At 47.9% G+C, this 25,314-nt stretch overlaps 1 protein-coding gene across 1 annotated transcript; it reads right to left on the reverse strand.

Moving 5' to 3' along the window:
• Positions 1 to 3,802: 3,802 nt before the first annotated feature.
• TNFAIP2 (TNF alpha induced protein 2) lies at positions 3,803 to 24,459 on the reverse strand. The gene is made up of 12 exons (XM_086749884.1): positions 24,436 to 24,459; positions 16,510 to 16,858; positions 13,942 to 14,569; positions 12,273 to 12,387; positions 10,952 to 11,077; positions 9,994 to 10,094; positions 9,799 to 9,897; positions 9,481 to 9,604; positions 8,399 to 8,521; positions 7,364 to 7,519; positions 6,094 to 6,215; positions 3,803 to 5,689 (listed from the first exon to the last, which is right to left on the reverse strand). Exons 2-12 carry the CDS (start codon positions 16,844 to 16,846, stop codon positions 5,548 to 5,550), a joined length of 2,073 nt encoding a protein of 690 aa, XP_086606010.1. The 5' UTR covers positions 16,847 to 16,858; positions 24,436 to 24,459; the 3' UTR covers positions 3,803 to 5,547.
• Between the last annotated feature and the right edge of the window lie 855 nt (positions 24,460 to 25,314).

Here is a 25,314-nt window from a genome sequence, read left to right on the forward strand (position 1 = left end):
CCCTTCCCAAGCATCCTGGAGGAGGGATGCAGGGTTGCTCAGAGGTGCTTTCTGCAAACCACACCTGCCCAGGCAGGACAGCAATTACACCTCTGAATGATGATGTTGCCTTCACGCCTGCTTCCTGACCAAAGGACCTCAAGGCCAGTGTGCTCCAGGAGTGTCTACACAAGCTTGTCACAAGTGGGCAGCTGCCAGGAATGTGCTGGGTCGGGTGCCTCTCTTGGGACATTGGAAATACCTTTGTCACTCCCCACATGTTAAACAGAGGGAGTGGGAAGCTTCAACCAACCTTTTCTGGTCTGCGTGGCCCCACGCAGATTGCGAAGGGGCTGTGTCACAAGACATGAAGTTGGGGCTGGGGCCTTGCCAAAGACAAAAAGGGCCTGCTGTGCAGAAGTGTGAAGATGACAGCCCCTGCCCCACAGCTCAAGTGACTGTCACCACTTCTAGTGGCCATGGTGTAGGGTAGAGGGGACTGCAGCGGTCCCAAAGAGCAGAAACAATGCTCCATTAACTAGGACACAGCACAGTTAAATTTATCCTGACATTTTATCTAATGCATACACTTGGTTTAGCACTCAGGCTGCACTGCTTTTGCCAGAGGGACTTGGAGGTTGGCCTCCAGCCTTTGGGATAGGGCTCAAAAGACTCTTAAAGACTCCAGGACCAATATTGTTCTACCCAAGAGTTTGTTATAATCTCCTCCCTTTCAGCACTAATCTCTCCCCATCACAGCCGTTCCAACATTAATGAGTACTTTTGAAAGCTCAGCTTTTCTGCTAAATGATAAGTTTTCCTCTTTTATTAGTCCATTAGGAGAGTTATTACAGCTCAAGTGCTATTTGGATGAAAACTGCTTAGGTAAGCAGCAATGAATTCCTCCTTCTCAAATGATGGCCTTTCTGGGTGCTGGGACATGACGTGCCCTAGTGTGCCCCATCTGCTGAATAACGGGTGAGAAGATCAGAACATGGTCCGAGGGCACTAGTGGGTAGTGTTTGGAGGGGAGCTGGTGTGAACATCTAAGACTTGTGGAGAGGTAAAAGAAGCAACTGAAAACCTCTGAGAAGACCAGACCCAGAGAAGAGATGAAAAACAGGTTTTTAGGGAAGCCTCCAAGCCGATTGGTTCAAAAAGATTTTTTTTTAACATGATTTCTAGAGAAGAAAGCCCTGGGTATCAAGGAGAAATGGTGTCCAGCAGGTGCAAACATTCACTTCACAGTAGCCTTAAAAAGTACATATTGATTTAAAAAACACAATTAACCTTCCTCCAGCAACATGCAACTGAACAGCCTGGTCTGCTCCATAGCATTTCTGCTGATGTTCCTCTCTCCCTGGCACGTGGAGTTGCACCTTCGCTAAGGGGGAAATCTGTGGTTGCTGCACTAGTGAGTAATTCTTGAAATCCCCTGACATTAGCTGCTCTATCTATTACTGTGGCTACAGAAGAGCTATTTTATATTTCAAGGATATCAGTGTGGGTGGTGTGGCCACATCCTCTTTTAAGTTATGCAGGAAGGCAGCAATTACTCTCATGGGTTTCAATCTAGAGTGTGGCAAAGCACAGTTTTGCTAGTGTCACACCCAAGCTTGCTGGCTTCTAACCTGTTCCCAAAATATCCTTTTTCCCCAGCGCTCAGTGATACTGACTCTTGCCCATTTGGTCCCCAGTGCTGGCTTTTGACCGGACCTGTGCAAAGCAGAGGCAGGTGATGGGTCAGTATGTGAAACTGTGCTGGGAGATGCAAGACCCACAGCCTGTGAGTATGAATTCTCCCCTGGAAGGCAGCTTTGCCATCCCTGCTTGATGCAGGTGAACCTAGATGACCTTTGAAGGTCCCTTCCAACTCTAACTATTTTATGATTCTATGATGCTCTGTGCATTGCCAGGCTCCATGGTCTCTTCTGTGAAGATCTGAGTTTCCAGGTTTTCTCCTATTAAAGTTCCTACAAGTTAAACTAAATACAAAAGTTGTAAATGGAGGTCAGCAAATTGCTGCCCCACTCTCTGTGAATGTGTAATTGCATGTACTCTTCATGTTTTACATCAATTAGCAGGTGATGAACTGCATCACCTGTGCATGTCCGTGTGCACGTCACTGTGCATGCCAGTGAAGTCAGGGCTGTCCTTCCGGAGATGCAGGCTGCTTTCAGAAAGGCCCAATTACCAAAGCACTTTGGGCTAGTGTGTCTCTTTTAAAATCTGCACAGGAATAAATCCTGTGGCCTTTAGTCCAGTGCTGTCATCTCTCAGGGGATCCTGGTGAGAAGATCCAGTCTCAAAGGGAAAGCATTGCAGGTGTTCTGGTTTCTTAACTCTTCATTTCCTGGTGCAGAGACCCCAAAGTTTCTCAGCGGGCTCTCACAGAAGGTTTCTGCTTTTTTTTCATGATGCTCACCTTTGGGAGGAGCCCAGGAGCTCTCCGGCTGGTTTTGGCTTCCCCTGCAGCAAGGGCAGAGGTTCCCCAGGTGCCACCAGGGACGTGGCATTCAGGAGATGGCTCCTGTGGGAGCAGAGGAGGTAAGCAATGCCTCCGTCCACCCTCCAGTATGTGTGCTTTGTGTCCCTGTGTCTATTGCATTGCCAGTTTCCTGTCTAATGCCAAATGATGGAAGTGCCTGATGGGATGGATGGACAGGGAACAAGGAGCGTGTGTGTGTGCATGTGTGAGCTCGGTCCATGTCCAATATGCTGGCTGATGTCCTGGTGGCACTGGTGACAACCAACTTGGTGAGCTGGCAATGCCATAGCAACTGTGCCAAGGAACCAGCTTTCTTAACTGTTTTATAAAACTGTTTTACTTTTTCCGTCTTGGCTATCTTCTCTGCCTCCAAGGAGAAGCAGACATCAACATCAGGAAAGGTTGCGTGATAAAGAAAATCCGGCCACACTGACCTCAGAAAATTTTATTTAGTTAGTTTATGGGAGTGCTGTTTATCAGTATTAATCTAACACTGTTACCAGAAGATATTCGTGCAACCTCGTGAAAGTGGCTGGCCATGTGTAATATGCCAAATGCCACTGTAAATGTCGAGTCATACAGGAAGATAAATAAAGTAGTTTCTTGGGCTCATTAGAGCTGAAAGCTGAGGTTTTTATAGCAGGATGAAGGGAATTGCACAATGCAGTTCCATATGGCTTATGAAGCGCGTATGAAAACCATTTTCTCCTATCCATCCTAATTACGATATATAAATAGATTCACTATTTTCCTTCAAGTACTTACTTAGCTGGAATCTTTTTTTTAAAAGACCAGCGTCATCATTTGTATGATGCATTTCTGTAGGCCCTTAATAGATCTCTAAATCAAAATGCAATTATTTATAGCAATAACATGACCTTTCACTAATTGGGAAAGAAAATGTTGCACAATAGGTGACAGTTGTTATGAGTGCTCAGCATTGTCAGAAGTCATTTTGGCATCTGGCTTTAAATTGTAGCTGGGATAAGTGTTTAAATAACGTGTAATAAGTTTTGAAGTTATGTGTGTACGTGAAGTTTTGTGGGAGCGTGAGCGTGCTTTTGGAACGCAAGGGAGGCCTGCACTACCCATGGCCTGGCCTCAGACTGAAACCAAAGGGCTGTTTTTCACCCAGGGTACAATTTTGTCACACAAGCTGTCAGCAGAGGACTCCTGCATCCCTCTCACCACAAAGCCACAGGTTTAATAGCAGCTGTAGGAGGGTAAAAGGGGGCCAGCTGGGGCCGAATTCTGATGCTAAAGACTCTTATGAACAGGAGGAGACAACAGAGATGGAGGAAGGGACATGCCAGAGCAGTAAGGATGAGATGTATGTCAAATATATATCTTTTTATTATTCATCATTGAGACTGCAGTAGTGCTTAGAAGCTGAGATTTTGGACCTTGTTATACCAGGTACCATAAACACGCCGCACACTACAGTCCTTGCTCCAAAAAGCAAGGAAAGCCAGGCCACAGGACCCATACACAGCACAAACAGAGGATGCCTCTGCTTTTCCAGCTTGTCTGTAGTCCAGCAAGACCCTCCCTACCCAGAACCGGTGGGTGACATTCACCGAAGGAGGCTGGGAGGAGTTGAAGAATTGGCCCTTTGCAGGAGTATGTAGGACTACATGTGGCAACGCAGTAAATAGCCAGAGACAGAGTAAATGAGTCACTTTTCTAGCATATTTGAATACTGTTTAAATATAAACATTGCAAATGAATATCTCTAACTGAGAAAAAATAAAATTGGATGCAAAAATACACCAGTGGTGTACTGCATATGCATATAAATACATTATACAGCTTGCATAGCCATTATGTGTCCTCCTTCCAGGCTGACTTTCTACAGCCTGATACAGAAGTTGAACTAAAGAAGAAAAGAAGGGAAAGGTATTCAACTAAACACATTGCTGTTCTGGCAAATGATTCACTTCCCCAAGAAATGGGCTGTAAAACAGAACGTAGTCTCACAACAGACCCATTTGTGTTTTCACATCATATCTACCTCGCAGCAATAGGGGAAAGAGCGAGCAAGGGAATGGAGAGGCATAAGGGGTGCTCAATATGTTTTAATGCCATTTGAGACCAATTCCATCATCCATTCAAAGCCCATGATGTTAACGGGGTCTGGAAAAGTCCTCTCCTCAATAAGGAGGGCTTAAGTAATATCCAAAGTGCTTTACTAGATGTCAGGGCTTAGCCCACCCGATCCATTCCAATAGGCAGTGGGCTCCTAACCCTCTGTTAGCAGGGTGCTACTCCAGCGCAGATGCACTGGATGGGGTCACTGCAGAGGGGCTGGCAGCTGCAGGGGGTGTCGGGGGCTCCCACCTCACGGAGGTGAAGGAAGCACACCCTGCCCCAGCTGGACTGATGCTTTGGGGCCAGCCGAGGCTCTCTGGGGCTGGTTCAGAAACCCCGATGCCCCTGGGCAATGCTGCTGTGTGGGGCGGAGTGTGCAGCCAGGGCCCCTCCAAGCCCCAGGTGTGGGCGTGCTGCAGTGCAGCAGGGCAGCAGGAGACCTGCCATGGCTCAGGACCAGCTCCTCCTGACCCAAAAACCTGGTGCCTTGCCCATCAACCTCATGCAGCCACCCTTGTCCAACTCAGAGGAAGGCAGATAGGGTGCAAGCATGCTCCCGTGGGACTTTTCCAATGTCTCTACATTTTGACTTTGAGTTTTTTTTCCCTCCGTTTCCTTAGAAGACAAAAAGCTACATAGGAGGTGCCTGCTCAGTCTGGGCTAGCTGGGGAGTCAGCAACGTGGCCTTTGTGGTACCCTGTGAGGTAGACGGAGGTCAGAGCACCAGCGCAGCATCCAGGCAGAGAATGTGGTGACATCAAGGAGACCTTGGAGGGAGTCTGTGACTGCTGCCAGGCACCCCTGGTGCCCCCTTTTCCCAGCTGTGCACAGAGGACAGTGGTTCCCATAGAGCTGCTGAGCATCGGATTAGGACAAAGTACTTTCTGTAGGAAAAGGCAGCAGTGTGTGCTGTGTATTGCTCCAAGGCACAGTCTTCATCCCCGGCTTAGCCCACAGTCCGGCACAAGTTGGGTGCCAAGGGGTGCCTTGGCCTAGGATATGTTTATGTTGGAGAAGAGCGGGGCCGCGGGCGGCGTGGATGCTCTGCTGTCTGACAAGTAGCCCAGGATGCTTTTGAGTTCACTGCGTGACAAATTGGCTTTGATGTACAGGAACGCTTCCATGTGCCTTTTGCTGTGGAAGAGAAATGGACAGGTGTTATCTTCTCCCTCTCCACGTGCTGAGTCCCTTGCACCAGAATGCAGCCCCCATCCCTCAATGGGCGCTGAGGTCCCCGACAGGTGCCAGCTCAGCATCTGACCATCCTACATGAGATCCAGCACTGCCCTGGGAGGTTTGGGGTAGGGTAGGGAATATCCAAGGTAAAGGAGAACATCAGGTCAGAATTTGGAATATATAAATAGGTCTTTTTTTACTGGTTTACTTTGCTGTCTGATGGCACTGGGATTGAGGCAGCCTGGCAGGCAACCCCCACTTGTTTTTATAGACTTGGGCTATGTGAACCTCACCTATACTCGTGTTTGACTCTTTTCTGTCTCAATTAAAATTCCATATAAATCTGCTTCAGCGTCTCTTACCGGATATCTGGGTACTTTGTGGCGAGTGTTGCAACTTCGATTTTAATAGCACCTACATCCTGAAGTCGGATTATTTCAGCCAGTTTGGGGAGTGCTGAATTCAGCCACGTGGCTTGAGACCCCTGCCAGAAAAGAAAATGGTCAGCAGGACATCACAGAGGTGCAAACCTCCGCCCATGCCAGCAGCTGTGTTTCACCCTGGGTGCTGCTGAGCTGGCTCCTGAGGTTGTTTCCTGGTGATGGGGAAGGACATGGCAGTGATTTTAGGTGCCTCATTGTTTCCAGTGACGTTGCTAGCCCAGACCTGGCCTGGGCCAGCCTTGGAGAAACTGGATTAGCTTTGTGGTGGTTTTTAATCCTCTTACACAAGTGGTGTAGGGTTTGCCATAAGACTGAGGTTGCCACATCCACTTCAACAGACTCTCTGCTCTTCCTTCTCATCATATTTTCCTTTCCTTGGGTTTCTACACTACCCATCATGCACATGAGGACTGACGGGCAAGGAAATGCACTGCCACGTGCTGCTCTCTCCCAGCCCTGCCTTCAGCATCTCCAGGCATTGCCAAAATCCTCTCCCTGCCCACTCAGGTAAAAACCCCAGCTGGACTTGTTTTCTGGCCATTGGATATCCCGAGATGCTGGCTGCCTGACCTCCCACCCACACAGAGTGATGCTCAGGCTTGTTCCTTCTCCTGTCAAATGTACACGGGGTGGTGGAGGACAGGGCTTGGCTTAGCTTTTTGTGGGTCGATTTAGAGGTGTGAAAGAAAGGAGGTGATCTCAAAGGACAGAGAGGGGTGTTTCAGCCATGCAGAAAAAGCAAGGGTCTCTGGTGGAGGAAACCCTTGTGTACCAGACACCGTGCACTGCCCATTCCAGCCCCTGCCTGACTGAAAAGCAGCAGAGTGAGGGAAATCAAGGGTGAGGGGAAGAGTCAAAACCCAGAACCCACACAAGTTGTACTGAAACCAGAGCAGTACAGTGTTTAGCTAAATCTTCTGACCCTATTACTATAAATATTCAAAAGGAAACCACTGCCCACAGGACAAAGGAGGATGCAATCATAGCTCTCCATCTGGGGAAAGGCAGGCTGGTGGCAGAGGAGTTTTCCTCCCTGCACACACTTGGAGACCTCTGTCTGCTAAGGTCCAGCCTTCCACCAAATTAAGCTGAATTGGAAAGGTTAATCAGAGGCCCCAGAAGATTTATTTTCCTATTTTTTACTGTGTCTGTGCCCCGTGCTGTTGTGGCTGCGGCGAGTATCACGTACATTGCTGGTGCAGAAGGCTTCCAGGTCAGCAGCGTTCTTGGAGATGTTTTGGGCCAGGTTTTGCTGTTGTGCTGGAGTTTTCAGGCTGACTTTCCTCTTCAGCAGCCTCACAATGTACTCTTTAACCAAACGGGCGTGGATCTTCTCGATGATAGCCTGTTGGGAAGGAGAGGGGGGGATCATCCATCTGTCTTTTGCTTAGGGACAGAATGGATGCATGGAGGACAAAAATGCCCTGGGTGCTGTAAGACATGCCCCACCAAATGCCTGCTGCTGGTAACATGGGAGGAATGGCACTGGTTGTCAACCTCCCCACAACTGGTTATGCAACATCCTAGATGCCAATAATTTCATTGTACTCAAACTAATGAAGTGTGGGAATTTCCGAATGTTGTTTCCTTCTGGGAAGAGCTGAGGGCATAGAAAAGATCTAATGTGTGTTAGAGAAGAAATAGCATTACTCCAGAGAAACAGGAATTCACACTGTTCCTCCTGTTCCTCTTTCTGATACACAAAATATAATAATAAGTTTGTTTCAGCTACTAAAAAGACAAAGGCAGGAAATCAAAGATTATTTAATACGGTGGTGTTTCATATATACTCCAGCACCACTGAAAATGTGGTTGTGGCTCAGTTATCTGGGATTTCTCCCAGTTGCATGCATCTCCTCCAGTCCTTAGGGCAATCAAAGGAGCCATGAGACAGAATCGTGCGATTCCATCTGTGTTTCAAGGTTGCTAAACCAAATCCATCCATCCATAAAGTCATATTTTGGGTGATCCCTAGAGCACACTCTCTACAACAAGGGTGGTTTTCTCTGCAAACACCACAGCAGAGCTACAGGAGTCTGCTTCTGCTGGAGAAGACCAAGATTTTTATGGCTAATCTAGGTAAACTGCTGATGGAAATCCTGCCTGAGAGGGCTCCCTGGTGCCAGGCCAGCTCACCAGCTTAACATGGGTCAAGGCAGAGGATCAGAGCTGAGAATGCAGCCTGAGCATCGCAGAATCCGTCCGATATTTCTCTTTAACTTACATGGTAGAAAGGGTCCTTTAGGGTCCGGAAGTCTGAAATATGTTTGCTGGTGTTTTTAATGATCTCATTCATAATTTCATTGCTGGAGTCCCACTTATTTTCTGTAAACTTCTTATAACTTGGCTGAAAAAAAGGAAAATTTGCTTAGTTCACCCAAAACAAATTCTACACATGTGTATATTTAACATTTCTGTATGTATGGTATCCTACACAGCGACAGTGCGGCATGCAGTCCTGTGCAGGGATGTGTGACAATGACTTAGAGGGGCAGGGAAAGAGGGGGCTGTACTGAGTTTGTGCCCCCTTCTTGATTCCTCATGATGAAGACAACTGAGGGCTTGAAAGCTTCATATTGGAGATGCTTTTTTTATTTCCACATTTTTGATGTTTTGTCCAAACCACCTTCTCTGATTAGAGAATTAGGGAACCATCAGGGAATAAAATGAATCATTATGAGATGTTTTCAATCACAATTTTTCTTGGCCACAGTGAATAAATACCAAAATAAGAAAAGGACCCCTGCTCTGTCAGATACCTTCTGAAAGGCCCTACAGAGAAAGCAGGAGAGACTGTGGCTGAACATTCCTGACTCCTACATCTTCCCCTCCGCCACACTTGCTTAACTTAAGAAGTTTGTGTTATATATAAAAAACAAAAAGAAAAAAAAAATAAAGAGACCAAAAGTGCCTTTCAGGCCACCTTTATGAAGAAGCCAAGAGCTGCGTAATTGCAGTTCATGTAATTTGTGACTGCTTCCTAAAGTTTGGAGTGTAAATACTTGCAGGGTGAGACTCTCCCTCCTGCAGCAGTTATCTTGGATGTGATCAGCATTGTTTTATATTCTGCACAGTCATGCCTATGTAGCTGCGCCCGTTTTGCCTGCAGGCTTGAGGACCAGTTCAAGGAGAGGTGATTCAGAGTTTTCTGACTGATGCTGAGAGGTGACCTGACCTGCAGCCCTTCTGAACTTTGCTGCATTTGAATCAGAGATTTGGGCAACAGACAGCACGGTGGGAGAACATGCCGGGCACTGGCACAGGCTGAGCCATGGGGCAGGAGGATGTGGGGTGCGGATGTGGTACCTTCAGCTGTGCAAACAGCTGCTGCAGCAACACGTCGAAGCCGCTGTTTTCAATGTCGCTGAGAGTGCTGAGGATACTGGCTTTATTGTCATCCTTTTCTGCCATGTTTTTCTCTACATAGTCTCTGCAAGAAAATATCAACAAGGTCAGAATAATCTGTTCTCAAAAGAGAAATATAGGGAGAAATTCAAAGCTCTCCAAACCTTCCTCTGCAGGCAGATGGACCATCCTCTGCCCAGCCTGGAGCACCTCCCGTCTATCACACTGTTATCCGTTGCCTGCAGAGGATGGAGCAGCATCTTTCTTTTGGACCCTTACCTAAAATTCCAGCAGTTGTTGATACTTGCGATCAGGATAGGCTTGTAGTATCTGTGCTTCTTGCTTTTTTCCTTAAAGTCTTCAAAAGCATCCTTATAGCTGGAGGGAACATGGGAAGAGGAAAGGCAGATGAGCACCTGGCCCCTGGCCCAGGTGGCTGTGCCAGCCTCGCTGCCCGGCGCTGCCTTACCGCACCTTTTCAGGAAAGCGGGCAGCTCCTTTGACATCCGACGTGACAGCTCCTCGCCTGCTGCTGCGCTGATGTCCTTGGCCCGCTTCTGGCCACTGTAGATACTCTAACAAACAAAAACAAACAAACAAGATCAATTTTAAACACTGCCTGTTCCAGAAAGGCCAGGTTTGCTGGTTAAAAAGCCTCAGAACCTTAACTGTGGTAACTGTGCCCAGCAATCCTGCATTCCCTCCAGAATGAGCCAGGGACCGTGCAGAGCGGCTACACTGATCTGGTGGGTTCAAGACAATTTTGATCTCCATTTTCAAATAGGGAGAGAGATGAAGAAGAAAGAAGCATTACGGAATCTATAAAATATCTGAGAAAGTGGGGAAAGTGACACTTGGGGGTTTTTGCTTCTTTTGCTAAATGTCATATGATTGCATTAAACATAACCAATTTAAGCACAACCACCTCAACATATGAAAGGTTTATTTTTTGAAAATAGGTTCTACTAATCCTCTACAGCCAGAGGAGGGAGAGCGTTGAGCGTGGGGAAAAGGCACGAGCACCCGGAGCAGCTCTGCCCGTGACGGCCTCCTCAGGAGCAAGCAGGGTAGCAGCACTGCTCTGCTTCCTCGCTCAGCTAAACCGGTCTCTTGTCTCTCTGCTGCCGCATTATCTGGCACCGAATGCCGTGGCATTGGCTGGGGGTGCAGAAAGGACGGCACGGGGAAAAACGCAGGCAGCTTTCCTGCTCGTCTCGCTTATGGAGGAGTTTGTCTCCAGCATGCAGTAGACCAGGACCAGGCGAGACCATGGGTTAGGGGTCCCCTGGACCACCCACCTCCATTGTCACCCCGCACAGGAGACCTGGCCTTTGGCCTTCCTGCATTGACTATAGTTAGTCTCATGCCCGAAACACAGGCGGGATGCAATTTTTTATATATATATATAAATATATATATATTTAATATATACCTGGATAACAAATATTGCTAGGAGTTCACTCTGAAAATGTCCATTTAGTTTCTCTGGTTCTTTGTCTTCTTTCCATCTTTGGATTTCTTTATCTAAACATTTGCTCAGTGAATTTTTGATAGTAGCCTGTGGGGAAGGAAGAGCAACAGCATTTACCACAAAGCGGATGCAGCAGCTCCTGCCTGATCCAGGTTTTACTCCCCCACCCACCAGTTCTCTGGCTGAGGAGACGTTTTCCTCTGCCCTAGCTGAGAACTAAAGGCTTTTTGTTATGAGACGCTGTATCCACAGCAGCAAGTTTAATATCTCGGGGTGGGAATTAAGATCAAGATCTACATCCCTGCTACATCAGCCGCAATGGCGAGGGCAGGGGAGGGGAGTAGTGGGCAGGACGGCTGCAGGCAGCTCTGCGTGCCGGAGCCCACATTCCCCCAGCCACATGTGGCCTGTGCGTCACACTCAGCGCTGCCCACTGGGCCTGGTTTTGCAATCCTTTTTCATGAGCTCTTCTGACGTCTTACGAGCGCGGGAGAGTGAAACAAAATGTTCTCAGGTTTTTTGCTCTGACCCCTCTTGTGTTCATGCTGCACAGTAAGGCTTTGGAAATGGCCTGTACAGTGGCTGGCATCTGTCTCTGATCACCACACGCCTTCTTCGTGCACTTCCCGCCCACCTCTCCCATCTGCAAACCATCACGGGCTACAGCTAAACCCGGAACTTTGCTTCTCAGTTTCTGGGAATTCCAGCCCTAAATGCCAAAAGCACTAAGCTATGGGAGTACTGTTAAAGTTGCTTCTTGTTTCCATTAAGGCAAGAGTGATCCAAAAACCAGAGTAACTGTTATTTTTTTGCGGACCAGACGATTCTCCATCAGAGGGACAGATTTTTCAAGACCAGAACTGCATGCTTTGTGCTCACTCAAGGTCTGTCACTGCTGCAGAGACCAGAAGTAATTCTGAATCCATCGTCTATGAGATATAAATCCCTCTGGGGATTTAACAGACAACTGAGAAGTTACTCATACAGATTTCTAGTTGGGTTTTTTCCCACTTTCCTACCACAAGGTTTGCAAGAACAGAGCAGCAGCTCTTTTCTGATGGCCCCCAGGGCTGAGCTAACCAGAAGTTTGCTCTGTAAGTCCCATCTAGCAGAAAGCTGACCTGTCCCCACACAAAGAAACAAAGGCATTCTTGCTTTTCCTTCTCTCTGTAAGGGTGTGTGACTCCCAGCTAAGAAGTGTGCGTGCAGGTCGGGTCAGACCTCCTCTGAGGAGTTGGATGGGAGCAGGAAAGGGAAAAGGACGGACTGAACAGATTCTCACCTCTTCACTGTCGAGGTATTTCGTTTCAAGCTCTTTGCTCAGATTTGTTGGCAAAAGGCTTCCAAGCTTAACTTTTTCCAACTCCTCGGCTAAAGCGTGATCTTTTCTCATATCTCTGGAATGAAAAGGCCGAACAATCACATTTACCAAGGGTAGTGTAATTCAAGCCAGCTGTTGACGCAGCTCACTAACACTTTTTGAGCATATCGGTGAAAAAACAGATGGAAATGTACATTGTCCTTAGCCCAGGCAGGACTTGGAGGAGCCGAATCTGTGCCAGGGGTGGGTCCCATGGGGATGGAACCCCAAGCAACCCTGGGGAATGGAGTCATGTTCTGCTGAGCTCCTGAGCATTGGCCACTGCACTGGATATGGGGGACCCAGTGCGCTCCCAGGGCAGCAGAAGGGAAGAGTCCCGGGACACAGCCTCTCTCCATCAATACAGCAAGGGGATCAGATAAAATGCTGACATTTCGTGACTAGTTAGGAACAGAGTGGGCGGTTTCATACCCTGCTGTCATGTCCCCACCGCATGCCAGCTGAGCTGGATGCTCTGGAGCAGCTTCGAGGGAAGGGACCTGCCAGCCGTGAGGGTCAGCACTCGAGGGAGGGCTGATTTGGAAGCAACCTCTCCCTCTGGAGCTGCAGAGAACAACCCTGAGAACAGCCTGATTCCCATGTTTGCACATGACCCAGCTCCACAGGGATACACTGCCCTGTGGGCTGCTTCTGACATGATGCTGGAAGGTGGGGCCATGTTGTGCAACCCTCCTCCTCATCATCACTCCCTTCACTGCTGGCCATGGAGAGAGGTGATCCCAGAGCAGAGACCTGGATCTGGCCCCTGGGAACAGCCCACAAAGCAGCCGCTGCCCTGGCCAACACTGTCCCCAGTGCCAGGCTGCACTGCTCTGGCTGAGCCCTGCTCCTCGCAGCTACTGCTTTCCAAACACATACTGGGCCAGGCCTGAATATCTTGACCCAGAGCACAGCAGTGGCTCTGGAAAACTTCCAGGATCAACACTGACTCATTATACTCTGCAAGTGAAACAAGAGAAGGAAAAAGTAGAGGGGAAGGTTGAATGGCTTTAGAACAGTGGAATAAACACTGCTGGTATGTTTACTGGTTTTCACCTAAGAAATGAGTGCCCTTGATTGATGATTTTCTCTCAGAGGGGCTCACCCTTTGATCTCCTAACCCGGAGGAGAGCACAGATTGTGGGTGATGACTAAGCAACATCCTCCGTGCCCAGCATAATTGCATTGCAAGTTCTTGTATTTGTTGGCTGCCCTCTGGACCAGAGGGCTGACATTTCCAAATTTGCCAAGGATGAGTTCAGGTCTCCAACCGGAACAGAGATCAAGGCAATGAACCTGCACAATTTACCCCACAAGTGAAGCCCTAGACATCTGTGTGCGTGTCTGTTGCCCAGAAGTCTGAATGGTGCAGTTAGCCTTTGGTTTACAGACTAGCAGCCTTGAGTGCGCCCCTTCCAACTCTCCTGGACAGCTGGTATACATCAGCCCGACACCAGCAACACCAAGATGTAGCCAGACACCAGACTGCATCGTAGGGATATTGATTCATAAATCAAGCAAATGTCTGATTTTGCAGCCAGTGAACCTGTGTTGATCACCAGGGATAAACATGTGTAAAAGTCTCACTTACTTTGGATAGAAGTTGTGCACCCATGAGAGCAGGAGATAAACATCCTTGTCCTCCAGGTGAGATTCAGCACTTTCCTTTGCCTGAGAGGCAAAATAATTGTGGTAGAGTTCTGCATATGTGCTGAACACATCAAACTCAGGAGGATAAAGCTGTTTAATGTACTTCACAACTACCGTCAAATCTTCTTTCATTGTCTTTCCCATGTGCAGGAGGTTCTGGCCAACTGTAGAGAGGTTCTCAGTTCTAGGAGTACGACTTGTGTCTTTCATTCGAGTCTCTACCGACTCCTTTACTGTAGCCATCCAAAGCTCTTTCCATTTTCTAGGTCTAAATTGCATGTTTTGGTCAGGGGGATTCTCTGACGTGTAGTTCTGGTCTTCTTTCTCCTGTTCTTTCAGTGCATCTACTGCCTGCTGCAGCAGTTCGGGGTTTGTTTTTGCTAGAAGGATGGAGTCTTTCAAGATGCTGAAGACTTTGTGCTTCAGAATTTCGTAGACGGACTCGATGTCTTGCTGGCTGGTGTTCAGTCCCTCCTCACTTTTGGTAGTCAGGCTCTTCTCCAGGACAATCAGATGCTGAGCAGCATCACAAAGCTTGTGCTCTTCAAGGAGATCCATGACTTGTTTGACTGATGAAAAAAGAACAGCCTTTCTTTACCCTATAGCAAGGATTTAAATTTCTATTTTATAAAAAGTTATTGCTCTGGAATACTTTTAAAAGAATGTTTATATTTCTATGATGCTAGATCTTAGGCTCCTTCACCCTATACAAAATCTTTCAGTTTATTTAAAATCAAGATTATTCCTAGCCTACCTCTAACTGGAGCAATAGAAATTTGAATACCCATCACCAGTGTGTTACATATGGACAGGTATTCATGTGCTATGCATAATTTTTTCCAAAATTTAGATTTGTGGGGGTTTATTTATGTATTTATTATCCCCCCTCCCATTAATATGACCTCAAGTAAGAAGCACGGCTTTAGAAAAAAAAAGTAGATGGAAGGATGCAGCTAAATAAGATGTGCTAGAGGAAATACCACATGGGCTTTCCAGAAATAGGCTGGCACAATCTGATCTGCAAAATTTTTTTGGAGGACACATTTAGCAGGCAAGATGAATACAACTGAACTATCCTTTCTGAACTACAGCCAGTTACTTGATACGGTGCAATCTGGGAAATTATGAGTTAAACTAGAGAAGTTATATCCCAAAATAAGTTTTGTGAGGTGTGTAAGGTTTGTATGGAAAGCCCTGGGTGGAGAAAGCTTACATTATTCATGAAACTCATCTTACTTCACATTCTCCTTAAACATTGAAGCACAAAGGCTGGGAGTGCCCTATTGGCATCTGCTGATTACACAAAGTTCAGAGATGTTATCAAAACGGAGAGCTTGGTGTATTATACAGGAACAACGGAATAACTTGAATAGTAAGTGCGCTGAAATTTAATGGCACAAAGTATAAGATACAAATTCAATAGAACAAAAGTTACTTAGCAACAAATAGGATTTGCTGCTGCAAGCCGGATGTGAATCAGCTTGAGGTGGAGGAGGAAGAGAGATGCTGCGAGAATTAGGAAATCATTACTGTAAGGTGATGGTGAAAAAGTGAGACATGACCCTAGGATGTATCCAGTGAGGATGGCCAGCTGAGATCGGAAAATAGTCACATATTGTACCAGGCATTCATGAGATACGTCTAGAATATTTTCTGCAATTCTGGTTGCTTTGTTTAGAAAAAAAAAAGACATTAGGAATGGGGCAATGCAGCCGTAAGAACAAAGGCACGAAGAGCCTGTTTTCAGTAGACTTGGTTCATTTAGCTGAGCATATTCAAGGTAGAGAAGGAAAACCACCAGTCAGGGAAAACATTTGACACATGGAGAAAGAGAAGCCAACCAGCCAGGTAAAGCTTGCCTGAAAATGAGATAATTTGTACCAAAACAACGAGACTTTGGAAGAGCCCCCCAGTAAAGGAGGTAGGAATAAAAAATGAACTTATTTTAAGGTACAGCTTGTTAAGTTAACCAGCTAATGAGATACGTCACCTGAGGTGGCAGGTGAGCCTTGGAAGTGCCAAGGGGCACTTTCCTCTCCAGTTCTGGGTTTCTCTGAGCAGGTATTTTTCTACTTCTCTAAGCACCATGCAGGGATGGCTCCACGACTAGAGGAGCTGTATGCTCAAACATCAGCCCTGGGAAAGACCTACGTGTGTTGCTCACTGCTGTCCCTGGGGCAAGAGGAGATGTCACAGGGTGGTGGTTTCATGAAGAAACAGAGCAGAGAGGTATGCCTTGGTTTCTAGCTCACCCCCATGAGAGGAAGAAATAAGTTTTGTTTTGGACAGAAAACCTGCAAGCTGGCAGTTCCTCAAGGAGTGTTCCCTTGGTACCAAAGGACCAGGACTTGAGGTCATGTCCCCCTCAGCCCATGTTTCTCCAGGCTCCTTGGGCACATCACTTCAATCTGTCAGTGCCCTTGTTTCTCAGGGGGACAACTCTCCACCTTGTGCACCCCCCCTAGAGATAACTATGGCCTATGTGCAAGGAGGATGAAGGAACACTTACCACTGAGTGGCTTGCTCTTTTTCATCTTCTTAAGTGCACTCGTAAAGATTCCCTTTATTCCTTTCTTCCCCTTTTCAGGGCTGTCCCCAGAAGAGGTGCAGCTCCCGTTGCTTGTGATGGAAGATGCACGTGAGGGTCTGCCGGCTGCCTCTGGCTTTTCATGCATCTTCTGGTCCTTGGACCAGATCTCATCTCCAGAAGGTTCAGGACAGACAGGGGCTTGTTCAGCTACTGATTGCAAAGAGTTTTCAAGTTGCCTGTTTGCACCAATGCAACCCTCTGATCCATTGCGTATTCCAATAGGACCACTTTGGAAAAAAGGTAACATTTTCATCATTTTTCTTCTACCCTGTAAATTTCAGAAAGAACCGATCAGATTATAACAGTTTGCATAAAAACTACCATGGCAGAATGGGGCAAGGTATATTGCCATTAAAAACCCCACAATGTAATGAGTTGTCCCTGTGTGGGTGGTGCGGGGAGAGCCACACACATCTGGTACGAGCACAGCTCTGCAGGAGAGCTCCTGAGCAATGTCCCCTCAGGGAACTGAGAGGATGGAAGCAACTCTCAGGTCTAATAAATAACTTACTTAGAGAAAAATCAATGAATGATTTTAAGGGTGATTCAGAGGGCCTGGTTTGAGACCTTGAGCCTGTCTGGATAGAGGAGAGCAGGGCTCTCCCACAGGATGCTGTGGGAGCATGGATGGGAGCATGGATGCTGTAGACGAATGATGTGGGTGGGTGTGACAAGCATCCTGTGCCTATTGAAAGCAACAACGAACCTGCCGTACTTTTATACGGCATTATCAATTCCAGCCTTCCTCACAGCCTGTTTTTGCCGATCTCTGCTCAGCTGGCTGCAGATCTGTTTGCAGTAGCAGGCAAGTAGCTACTTGCACACTGAGTCTTGTCTTTGAAAGCCATTGAAATCACACTGTACATAAAGGAATTAGTGATGGAAAGATTAAGCTGGTTACAAAACTTGCACACTGAGTTTGCAAGTACAGCATGCAAAGGGGACAAGCCTACCAAGCCAGGCATGCTGCAGCCTTTGCTGAGGAATTAGTCCGGCTGAGCAAAAGTCCTCCTGGTTTAACTGTGTCCTTCTTTAAGTCAGTAAAAATAGTTCTTGGCTTTGTTGAGGTGAGCCACCAGAGAAGGTGGCTGAGAGCTCAGAAACATCGGGGACGTGAAAAACATGGTCAAAAGGATGGGAGTGTGGGAAGTGCTTGTCTCCTGATAGGAACATCACTAGGCGTATTGCTTTAGGCCCAAAAATCTCCGACAGAAGCATGGCTTCAACACTGTTCATGCTGCCTGCCTTCCTACAGCGTGAAACAGGGATGCATTCAGACCATTCAAACCCACTCACAGTCTACGTAATCTCATTTTCAAAATGGTTCCAGGGTGACTACAGCATCCCAAGACAAGGCAACTTCAGTGGAGCTTGTTGCAACTTCAGCCTAACTAGCTGAGCGTTTTCAAATCCCTGGGAGCAATCATTGTCCCATCTGTTTATGTTGAAATGTGGGGCTGTAGCGCAGGATGTGGCTTGTGCAGAGGGAAATGCTAAAGAAATGGGGTGATGGAGGAAGGAAGGTTCTGACAGCAGGGACTAACCAAACTGGACTTTTCCCAGAGCTGGTACATGAAACTAGTGAGCAGGGCCGCTGCTCTTCCAGAGCCGTCCTCACCCGGCCGAGAAGGAAATACAAACAAGGCACAAGGACTGGGGTGGTTTAGCCTTGTTTAAACAGGCATCACCCTGCCAGAGTCCTGCTCTACCCCGACACTCCTGCACTACAAATAATTAATGATAGAAATCTGTAACAACATATTTTTAGAATTTATATTTAAAATTACTTGTGTACATGTAACATTTACTATAGTGCTATAGATTTATTTGCATAATTATATTCGTTTATATAATGATTATAATGACATAATTATTGTAAGTAAATAAAGTGACTCATCATTTCCAGTCCTTGCTCTAACGCTTTTTTAAGAAGTGACTTTGTGTGAGAGCAATGTGCTTCTGTAAGAACTCTCCGGCAAGTTTTGTCTTACGTGTACTGCATTAAGGGTCAAGGAACTCAGCTTTAAATAAAGGAAGAATTTGGCCTCAGTTGCAAGGCCACAGTGTAGTGATCTTCAGACGCCCTTGTTAAGTTTATGCTGTTGGTATGTATCATGCTGATAAAAACTGTGATACTTAGTTCTGGACAAACTTGTTGAAAGACTGTAGCTTTTTTATTTAATTGTGATTCCTTCTACTGCTCCCGGCAGCTTGGAGAGCTTTGAAGCATCACGGTGGTGGTGGCAGCCGGGTGGTACAGAGCGCAGTTAGAGTCTGGCATCGCTCAAAAGCTTTCCTTCTCCATGCTTTGGCGGCCGGGTCAAGTTCAGGATTAGTAATGCTATTGCTTTTACAACACAATGAAGATGAAAACTCATTCAAAAAGGAGAGAAAGGGGTGTTGGTGTGTATGATCTATCTGGCCCTCAGCCAAACTGTCGGTCTGTGACCCAGAGCAAAGGGTGAAGCTGACCCTAAGATGCCGCTATGGGATGGCGGCGGCTGCCAAGAGGCATGGGGTCAGAGCCCTCGTGCCCCAGGGCTGAGGGCTGGTTGCATGGATGAGCAAAGGGGACCTGAGGACCAGAGGTGCCCAACAGCAGTGAGTCACATCTGGAGATACGCACCCACCTCTTCCCTTAGCACACTTACCAGGGAGAGGGGGAGGAAAATCCTACACGGCTCACTCTGGCTACTCTAGTCAGGATGCCCCATTAAAAACCTAAAAATGGTGAAAAGACCTCCTTTTTCTTACATTTCCATTAAAAAAAAAAGTATCATGGCAACCAAGATTCTCTCTGTAAGCATTTGGGACTTGCCTAATTTTTGTAGGGCTATTTTCCGAGACTGCATTTCCCAATACGACACGGTGTTTAATTAATTCTGCCAAATCCTTTCCTTCCTGTTTGTTCAAGTACAGACTCAGCTGAGCCCTTTCTCTCTCTCCTGTTATTCCAAAGAAAGCATTTATTGTTCTTTTAGTTTGTTTCTTTCTAAACAGATAAAGTACCACTCCCTTTCCTAGAGCCAAAGGTAACTTTCAGGGTCTTTTGTTTTGATGAATGATGATCAGAAAGGTGGACTTCAAAAGGGTTTTGCTTCTTCCTCTATACTCAGATGAATGTCATTGGAGTTTGAAAACCATTGAAATCACAGTATACGTAAAAGAATTAGTGAGGGAAAGATTAAGCTGGTTAAAATCTTAATTTTTAATGGCTGGCAGAACTTTGTCCTGGTAATGCTCTGAAAGGGCCGAGTGCGAGGGCTGGCGATACCCGGGAGGGAAGCAGGTACCTGGGGGCCACAGCCTGGGCAAGACCCTGCGATCCCTCTGCGGAGCGCACCCAGCCATTGTCGGCAGTGCGTCCCTATGCCCTGACCTACCTAAAAAAGTCCCAGACTCGAATTAGATAAAAATAAAGATAAAATCAGCTCCAGCGTTTTTGCTCAGGGGCTGCACATCACCAGCATGAGAACTGTTGGCATACTGACATGTCAGGGTGTGCTTTTTCATCTTGAACTAATAAGCTCCGAAAGAGTTAAGCATCTGAGTAAGACTGCCAATGCAATAGCTGCCATGCTCGCTTACATTTGGCCAGCTTGAACACTTGCCCAGTGTTTATCAGTCTGTGGCTGCTGGTTTGCATATGTGTGTGTCTGCAGCGAGAAATACCAGTAAACCCCAGCTCCCAGTTCTGCCTTGAAACGCAGCCTCAGTCACTTCTGACCAGTGGTACCACCTCCCCCCCCACATCTCTTCTCTTTATCACTAAATGGCCAATCACTTACTGTAAGAAATGCCTCTAACAAACTTCCTATAAGAAACTTTCTTATAGAAAAAAACCCAAACACTTTCTACAAGGAACGCAGAGGTACAAGGAGGTGGCACTGGTTAGGACTGGAGGCCACGGGCAGGAGACGCTGTGCCAGCACTGCTCCCTGTGCCCCCACCAGCACCAGCTCCTGCCCGCTGCAGCAGATGGGACGCACCAGGAGCTTGGCCCTGGCTCGCACGGCCACCGGCTGGTCCCACATGCCTGCTCTCTGCTCACAAAGCAAAGCTTGTTAAAACTCCAACAGGCTCCTCATTATTTTACCAGTTAACACTTCGGGAAACGCTGAAGCATTTTGCAGGCACAGCTCAAACTCAGGTCTTGGGAAATCTAATGATTTAAGGACAGGACCTGACATAGATCTCAACTCATTATTGTTACTAATTTACTGTTAATTTACTGCTATCATTGCCATCTTCACTATTACGATGTGGCACTACAGTTTGTGCCTGGGGAGTCCTTAGCTCCAGTTGTTTTTGACAGGGTATATTCAGCTTGCAGTTTCCAACCAGAAGAGCCGAACGGCACGCAGAGCGTCCTCTGCGCCCCTACATGGAGGGCCTGCACCATTAGGACAGCGACGCTGTTGACCGTCAACGCGGCTGGAGAGGCACCAGGGGTGCAGAGCAGCTGGCTCTATGGGCGAGCTCTCCGTGTGGTGCTGATCACAACAGGGCTGGAGTCTTTCCAGAGTGGGCAGCAAGGGAGAGGGAAATGCCTGGAGCAGAGTCATGACACAGACCAGACTCTGGGCACAGTGGCTTCCCATTTTCTCCTTTTCTTCCTCGAAGGAAACAGACTCTGCACCACACGCTTAGGAATGAGCTCATTCACGAGGCTCGTGTTGTGCCAGAGAGCACTCAAGGGAAGAGATTTAGTGATTACTCCTATTCAGATTTTTTCTGCTGATCGTTTTCTTAATTTCTTTTTCCTGAGCTGTTGCCAGTATTAACAAGCATTTGTTTGGATTTTTAGTCCTTTCCAGCCTGCCAGAATCCTAGGTCACAAGGATTTATGTCTTGTTTTAGTGGAAATCCCCCACTCTCACAGCCTCTCAGAAATCCAGAGTTATTTAGGAAAGTTCATTCTCTGCATTTGCATCAACCTTTTCTTCCCCCCTTGCTCCCTGTGGAAGTGGGGTCACCCCTGCCCACATGAGAAAAATCGCACCGGGTGAAACCGTCTTTTGAAGCAGTAAAGCAGAGCAGTCGGTCCGAGTTTAATGTATCTTGAACAACGTGGTGATGCCTAAACAAGCTGCTAATAAACCAAACTGAAGAGTCTATGGAGCCTCAATCTTTGCAAGCTGGGAAGCCCTCCTAGGAGGTGGGTTTTTTCCCTACCAATTTTTCTTAGCTGGATCGGGTACTAAATGGAGACACTGCGAAGCTGTGGGGTCCCACTTGGTTCTGCCTGGGAAATCACAGTCCATAGATTAACTGGGCCACCAACACCCCCACCTTGAAATTTTACTGTGCTGCTCAAATCCATGCTCCTGTCCATGGATCCCAACCCACCATCCCACGTAGTTCAGCATCATCCTGATGGTAGCCAAGCTCTGCTCCTAACGGGGTCAAAAGCTGAGAGGAAACAAAACCTGCGTCTCCAGCAGGGAAGTCAAGGCAGGAGCAGAGCATCCCCAGGGGACCTGATCCATGTGCCTGTTCTGGTTTGGCCCTGGTCACCACACAGTTTCTCGCCCACCCTTCCCCTCCCCAGTGGGATGGGGGAGAGAATTGGGAAGAAAGGAAAACTTGTGGGTTGAGATGAAGACAGTTTACTAAAATAACAAAGGAAAACCACAGTAATAACAGAATATAAGGATACTAAAATATACAAAATGAACAATGCACAATTTCTCACCCCCCGATGTCCCAAGGACTGATACAGCCCGTCCCGAGCAGCAATCACGGAAACGAAACCAAACAGCCAGCAAAGAGTGAGAGGGAGCCAGGAAGGTAGAGAGAGAGATGCCAGCCAGCAAGAGAGATGCTCCCCCCATGGGCAACCCCCACTTATATACTGAGCATGATGTTTATGGCATGGAGTACTCTCTTTGGCCAGTTTGGGTCAATTATTCTGTCTGTCTTTCTCCCAGCTTCCTGTGCCTGCACATTAGCGAGACCTGGAAAGTCAGACAGTGTCCTTAGTCTCATTAGCAACAACTCATATAATCAGGGTGTTTATCAGCATTCTTCACATATGAAATCCAAACCACACCACACTGAGAGGAAAATTAACTCCATCCTTGCCAAAATCAGGACAGTACCTTAGCAGAGCCAGGCACCCCCCTGGGGCTGGAGGTGATGGGGGACCCAGGATACCCAGGGGAATGGCAGTGGCAGACCGGGCAGAGGATCCCAGGGCACATCAACTGGTGTGAGAGGCTTTAAACCAGCATTAAACCATATTATCAGCTGTCTTGAGAACAGCATAGATATTGCTACACAGTGCCTCTGTCATTTTAAAATGAGAATTTGGTTTCCCTAAATTATGGAAGCACAACTGAAAATGGTCCTGTAAACGAGCAGCTCCTGTTGTTAGTGAGAATTTTTCAAACAGCAAAAAAGAAGAGAAAACTACACATATACATTGTTATTGGGAAAAAGCAGAGAAAATGCAGTGCAACACGCTCCTTTTTCTTCGTGCTTCAAATCTGAGTAATATAATTTTAAACTGCTGCCACTGAAAAAGAAACCAGCTGCTGCTGTCTAGGATTTTGTTTTCCTGTTACTATTCCCAAAGCCAAATCCTGCACTCAGGCTTGGAGTTTGCAAAGCTCACAGCTAGAGCTAACAGTGACCAAGAAGATACAAAATTCCCCAGGAGCCAGACCTAGAGCTCCCAGAGCGCTCACCTCTGCTGGCACTTTCACACTCTTTGGCTTCTCTTTTTACAGAGAAAGTGACTGAAGCAAACCCAAACCTGAGTTTTCCAAAGCTGATCAAAGGATCAGCTCCATCAGAATTGGCAAGAATGACTGTTTCTTCAGGTTTTCTGCTCTGAACTTGGGTGAGGGACCACAGCTTCTAGATCAGCTGTAGGCTCCAGTCACAGAAAGTCTCTTCCTTACTTTGTAGCAGCCTTAAGAAGAAGTCCTGCGTTAAACCCGCTGAGCGTCCTAACCCTGAGGCTGAACCCTTCCATTTGTGCCCAAGGAGCTGTGGATGCGGATGTGGAGCGGCTCCCCAGGGACAAGAGGGAATTTCGACAGGCTCTTCAGTGCTCTGGGAAAAGGCAGGTCCTAGGGGCAGTGGGACTTCCCTGACTGGGAAAAAAAAATAGTCACAAAACAGCGAGCACGGCAATGCACAAATGTGCCAGCTCAGCACAGAGACCCTGGCAGGGTGCAGGGTACAGGGGCTGCTTGGCACCGGCCAGGACCCAGGCACTGAAACGGTGTTTTTCCAGTGCAGTTGGGCTGAGTGAATCATAATCCAATTATTTCCCTGTGATCTGGGATAAAACCACTTCCTTCTGAACAGAAACAAAGAGGAGGAGGGGCCGGGAAGCCCCACGCTGAATCTGGATCCCAGTGCCTGGGTTTAGGATGCTTCGGTACCCAAGATCTGCGTCCGGATTTTGGGGAGGAGGTTGAGGGGCGGGGGCAACACTGCTCACAGCTTGGGTTCATGCCCTGATATCCGGGAGAAAAGCAGCAGAAATCGGACGTAGCTCTCACAATGCAATTGCCAGACGGGCATCCCCTATCCCGGGGATGCGCCCGGAGCTGCTGTCCTTGGATTTATTCCCCATTCCAGTGATTACAAAGCGGGGCTGAAACCCGTCGCTTTGGCCGGGAATTCACCCTTTATCCCCTTCCACTTGTTACATCCCCCCGCTCTCTCCCACACAACCGAAAAGCCTTCGCCTCGCAGCCTTTGCGAGGAGCGGGCGGGGCGGCGGGCAGAGGTGCGGGAGAAGAGCGGCAGCGGCCCCGGGGGGAAGGGGACAGCCCCTACCCAGCTCGGCGGCACGAAGGGAGGGACGGACGGACGGACGGACGGACTTACTGTGCTGCGGATCCCGGGCGGGTTGGCGGAGCGGGCGACAAGGGCTGCGGGGCCGCGGGGCAGGCGGGCTATAAGGGGAGGGCGGGGGGGGCGGGGACCCAGGGAGTCCGGTGTCTGGGAAACTCCGACTGCGCCTCCTCTCCGAAAATGGGCTCGAGCCAAAGGGAAGAGAGAAATCCCCTCCGACGGGGAAGCAGTGCCGGCATCTGCTCCGGGTTGGTCCCTGCAGGGGAGCTGAGCCCCAGCATCGCATCCGGACAGACCGGGGGATGGGGCACCCCCGCCCCATTGCCCCGGGGGTTTCTGTGTGTGATTTACATAGAACCATAGAATAGTTTGGGTTGGAAGGGGCCTTTAAAGGTCATCCAGTCCAACCCCCGTGCAAGGAGCAGGGACATCTCCAACCAGATCAGGTTGCTCAGAGCCCGCTCCAACATGGCCTTGGATGTTTCCAGGGATGGGGCATCCACCACCTTTCTGGGCAACCTGTGCCAGTGCTCCACCACCCTCACTGTAATAAATTCTTCCTTAAGTCCAGTCTGAATCTACTTCTCTCTAGTTTAAATCCATTACCCCTTGTCCTATCACTACATGCCCTTGTCAGAAGCCCCTCTCTATCTTTCTTGCAGGCCCCCTTTAGATACTGGAAGGTCTCCCTGGAGCCTTCTCCAGGTGGAACAGCCCCAACTCTCTCAGCCTGTCCTCGTAGGAGAGGTGCTCCAGCCCTCTGATCATCTTTGTGGCCTCCTCTGGACTCACTCCACCAAGTCCATGTCCTTCTTCTCTTGGGGGCTCCAGAGCAGGTGGGGTATGTCTGTCCCCCATTGTGGGTTTGGAAACTCGCTGTGAGGGATGGAGCAGGTGCCTCCAAGCTCTGCT

The sequence above is a fragment of the Chlamydotis macqueenii genome, chromosome 5 (assembly GCF_036417535.1).
Source record: "Chlamydotis macqueenii isolate bChlMac1 chromosome 5, bChlMac1.mat, whole genome shotgun sequence".
NCBI lineage: Eukaryota > Metazoa > Chordata > Aves > Otidiformes > Otididae > Chlamydotis > Chlamydotis macqueenii.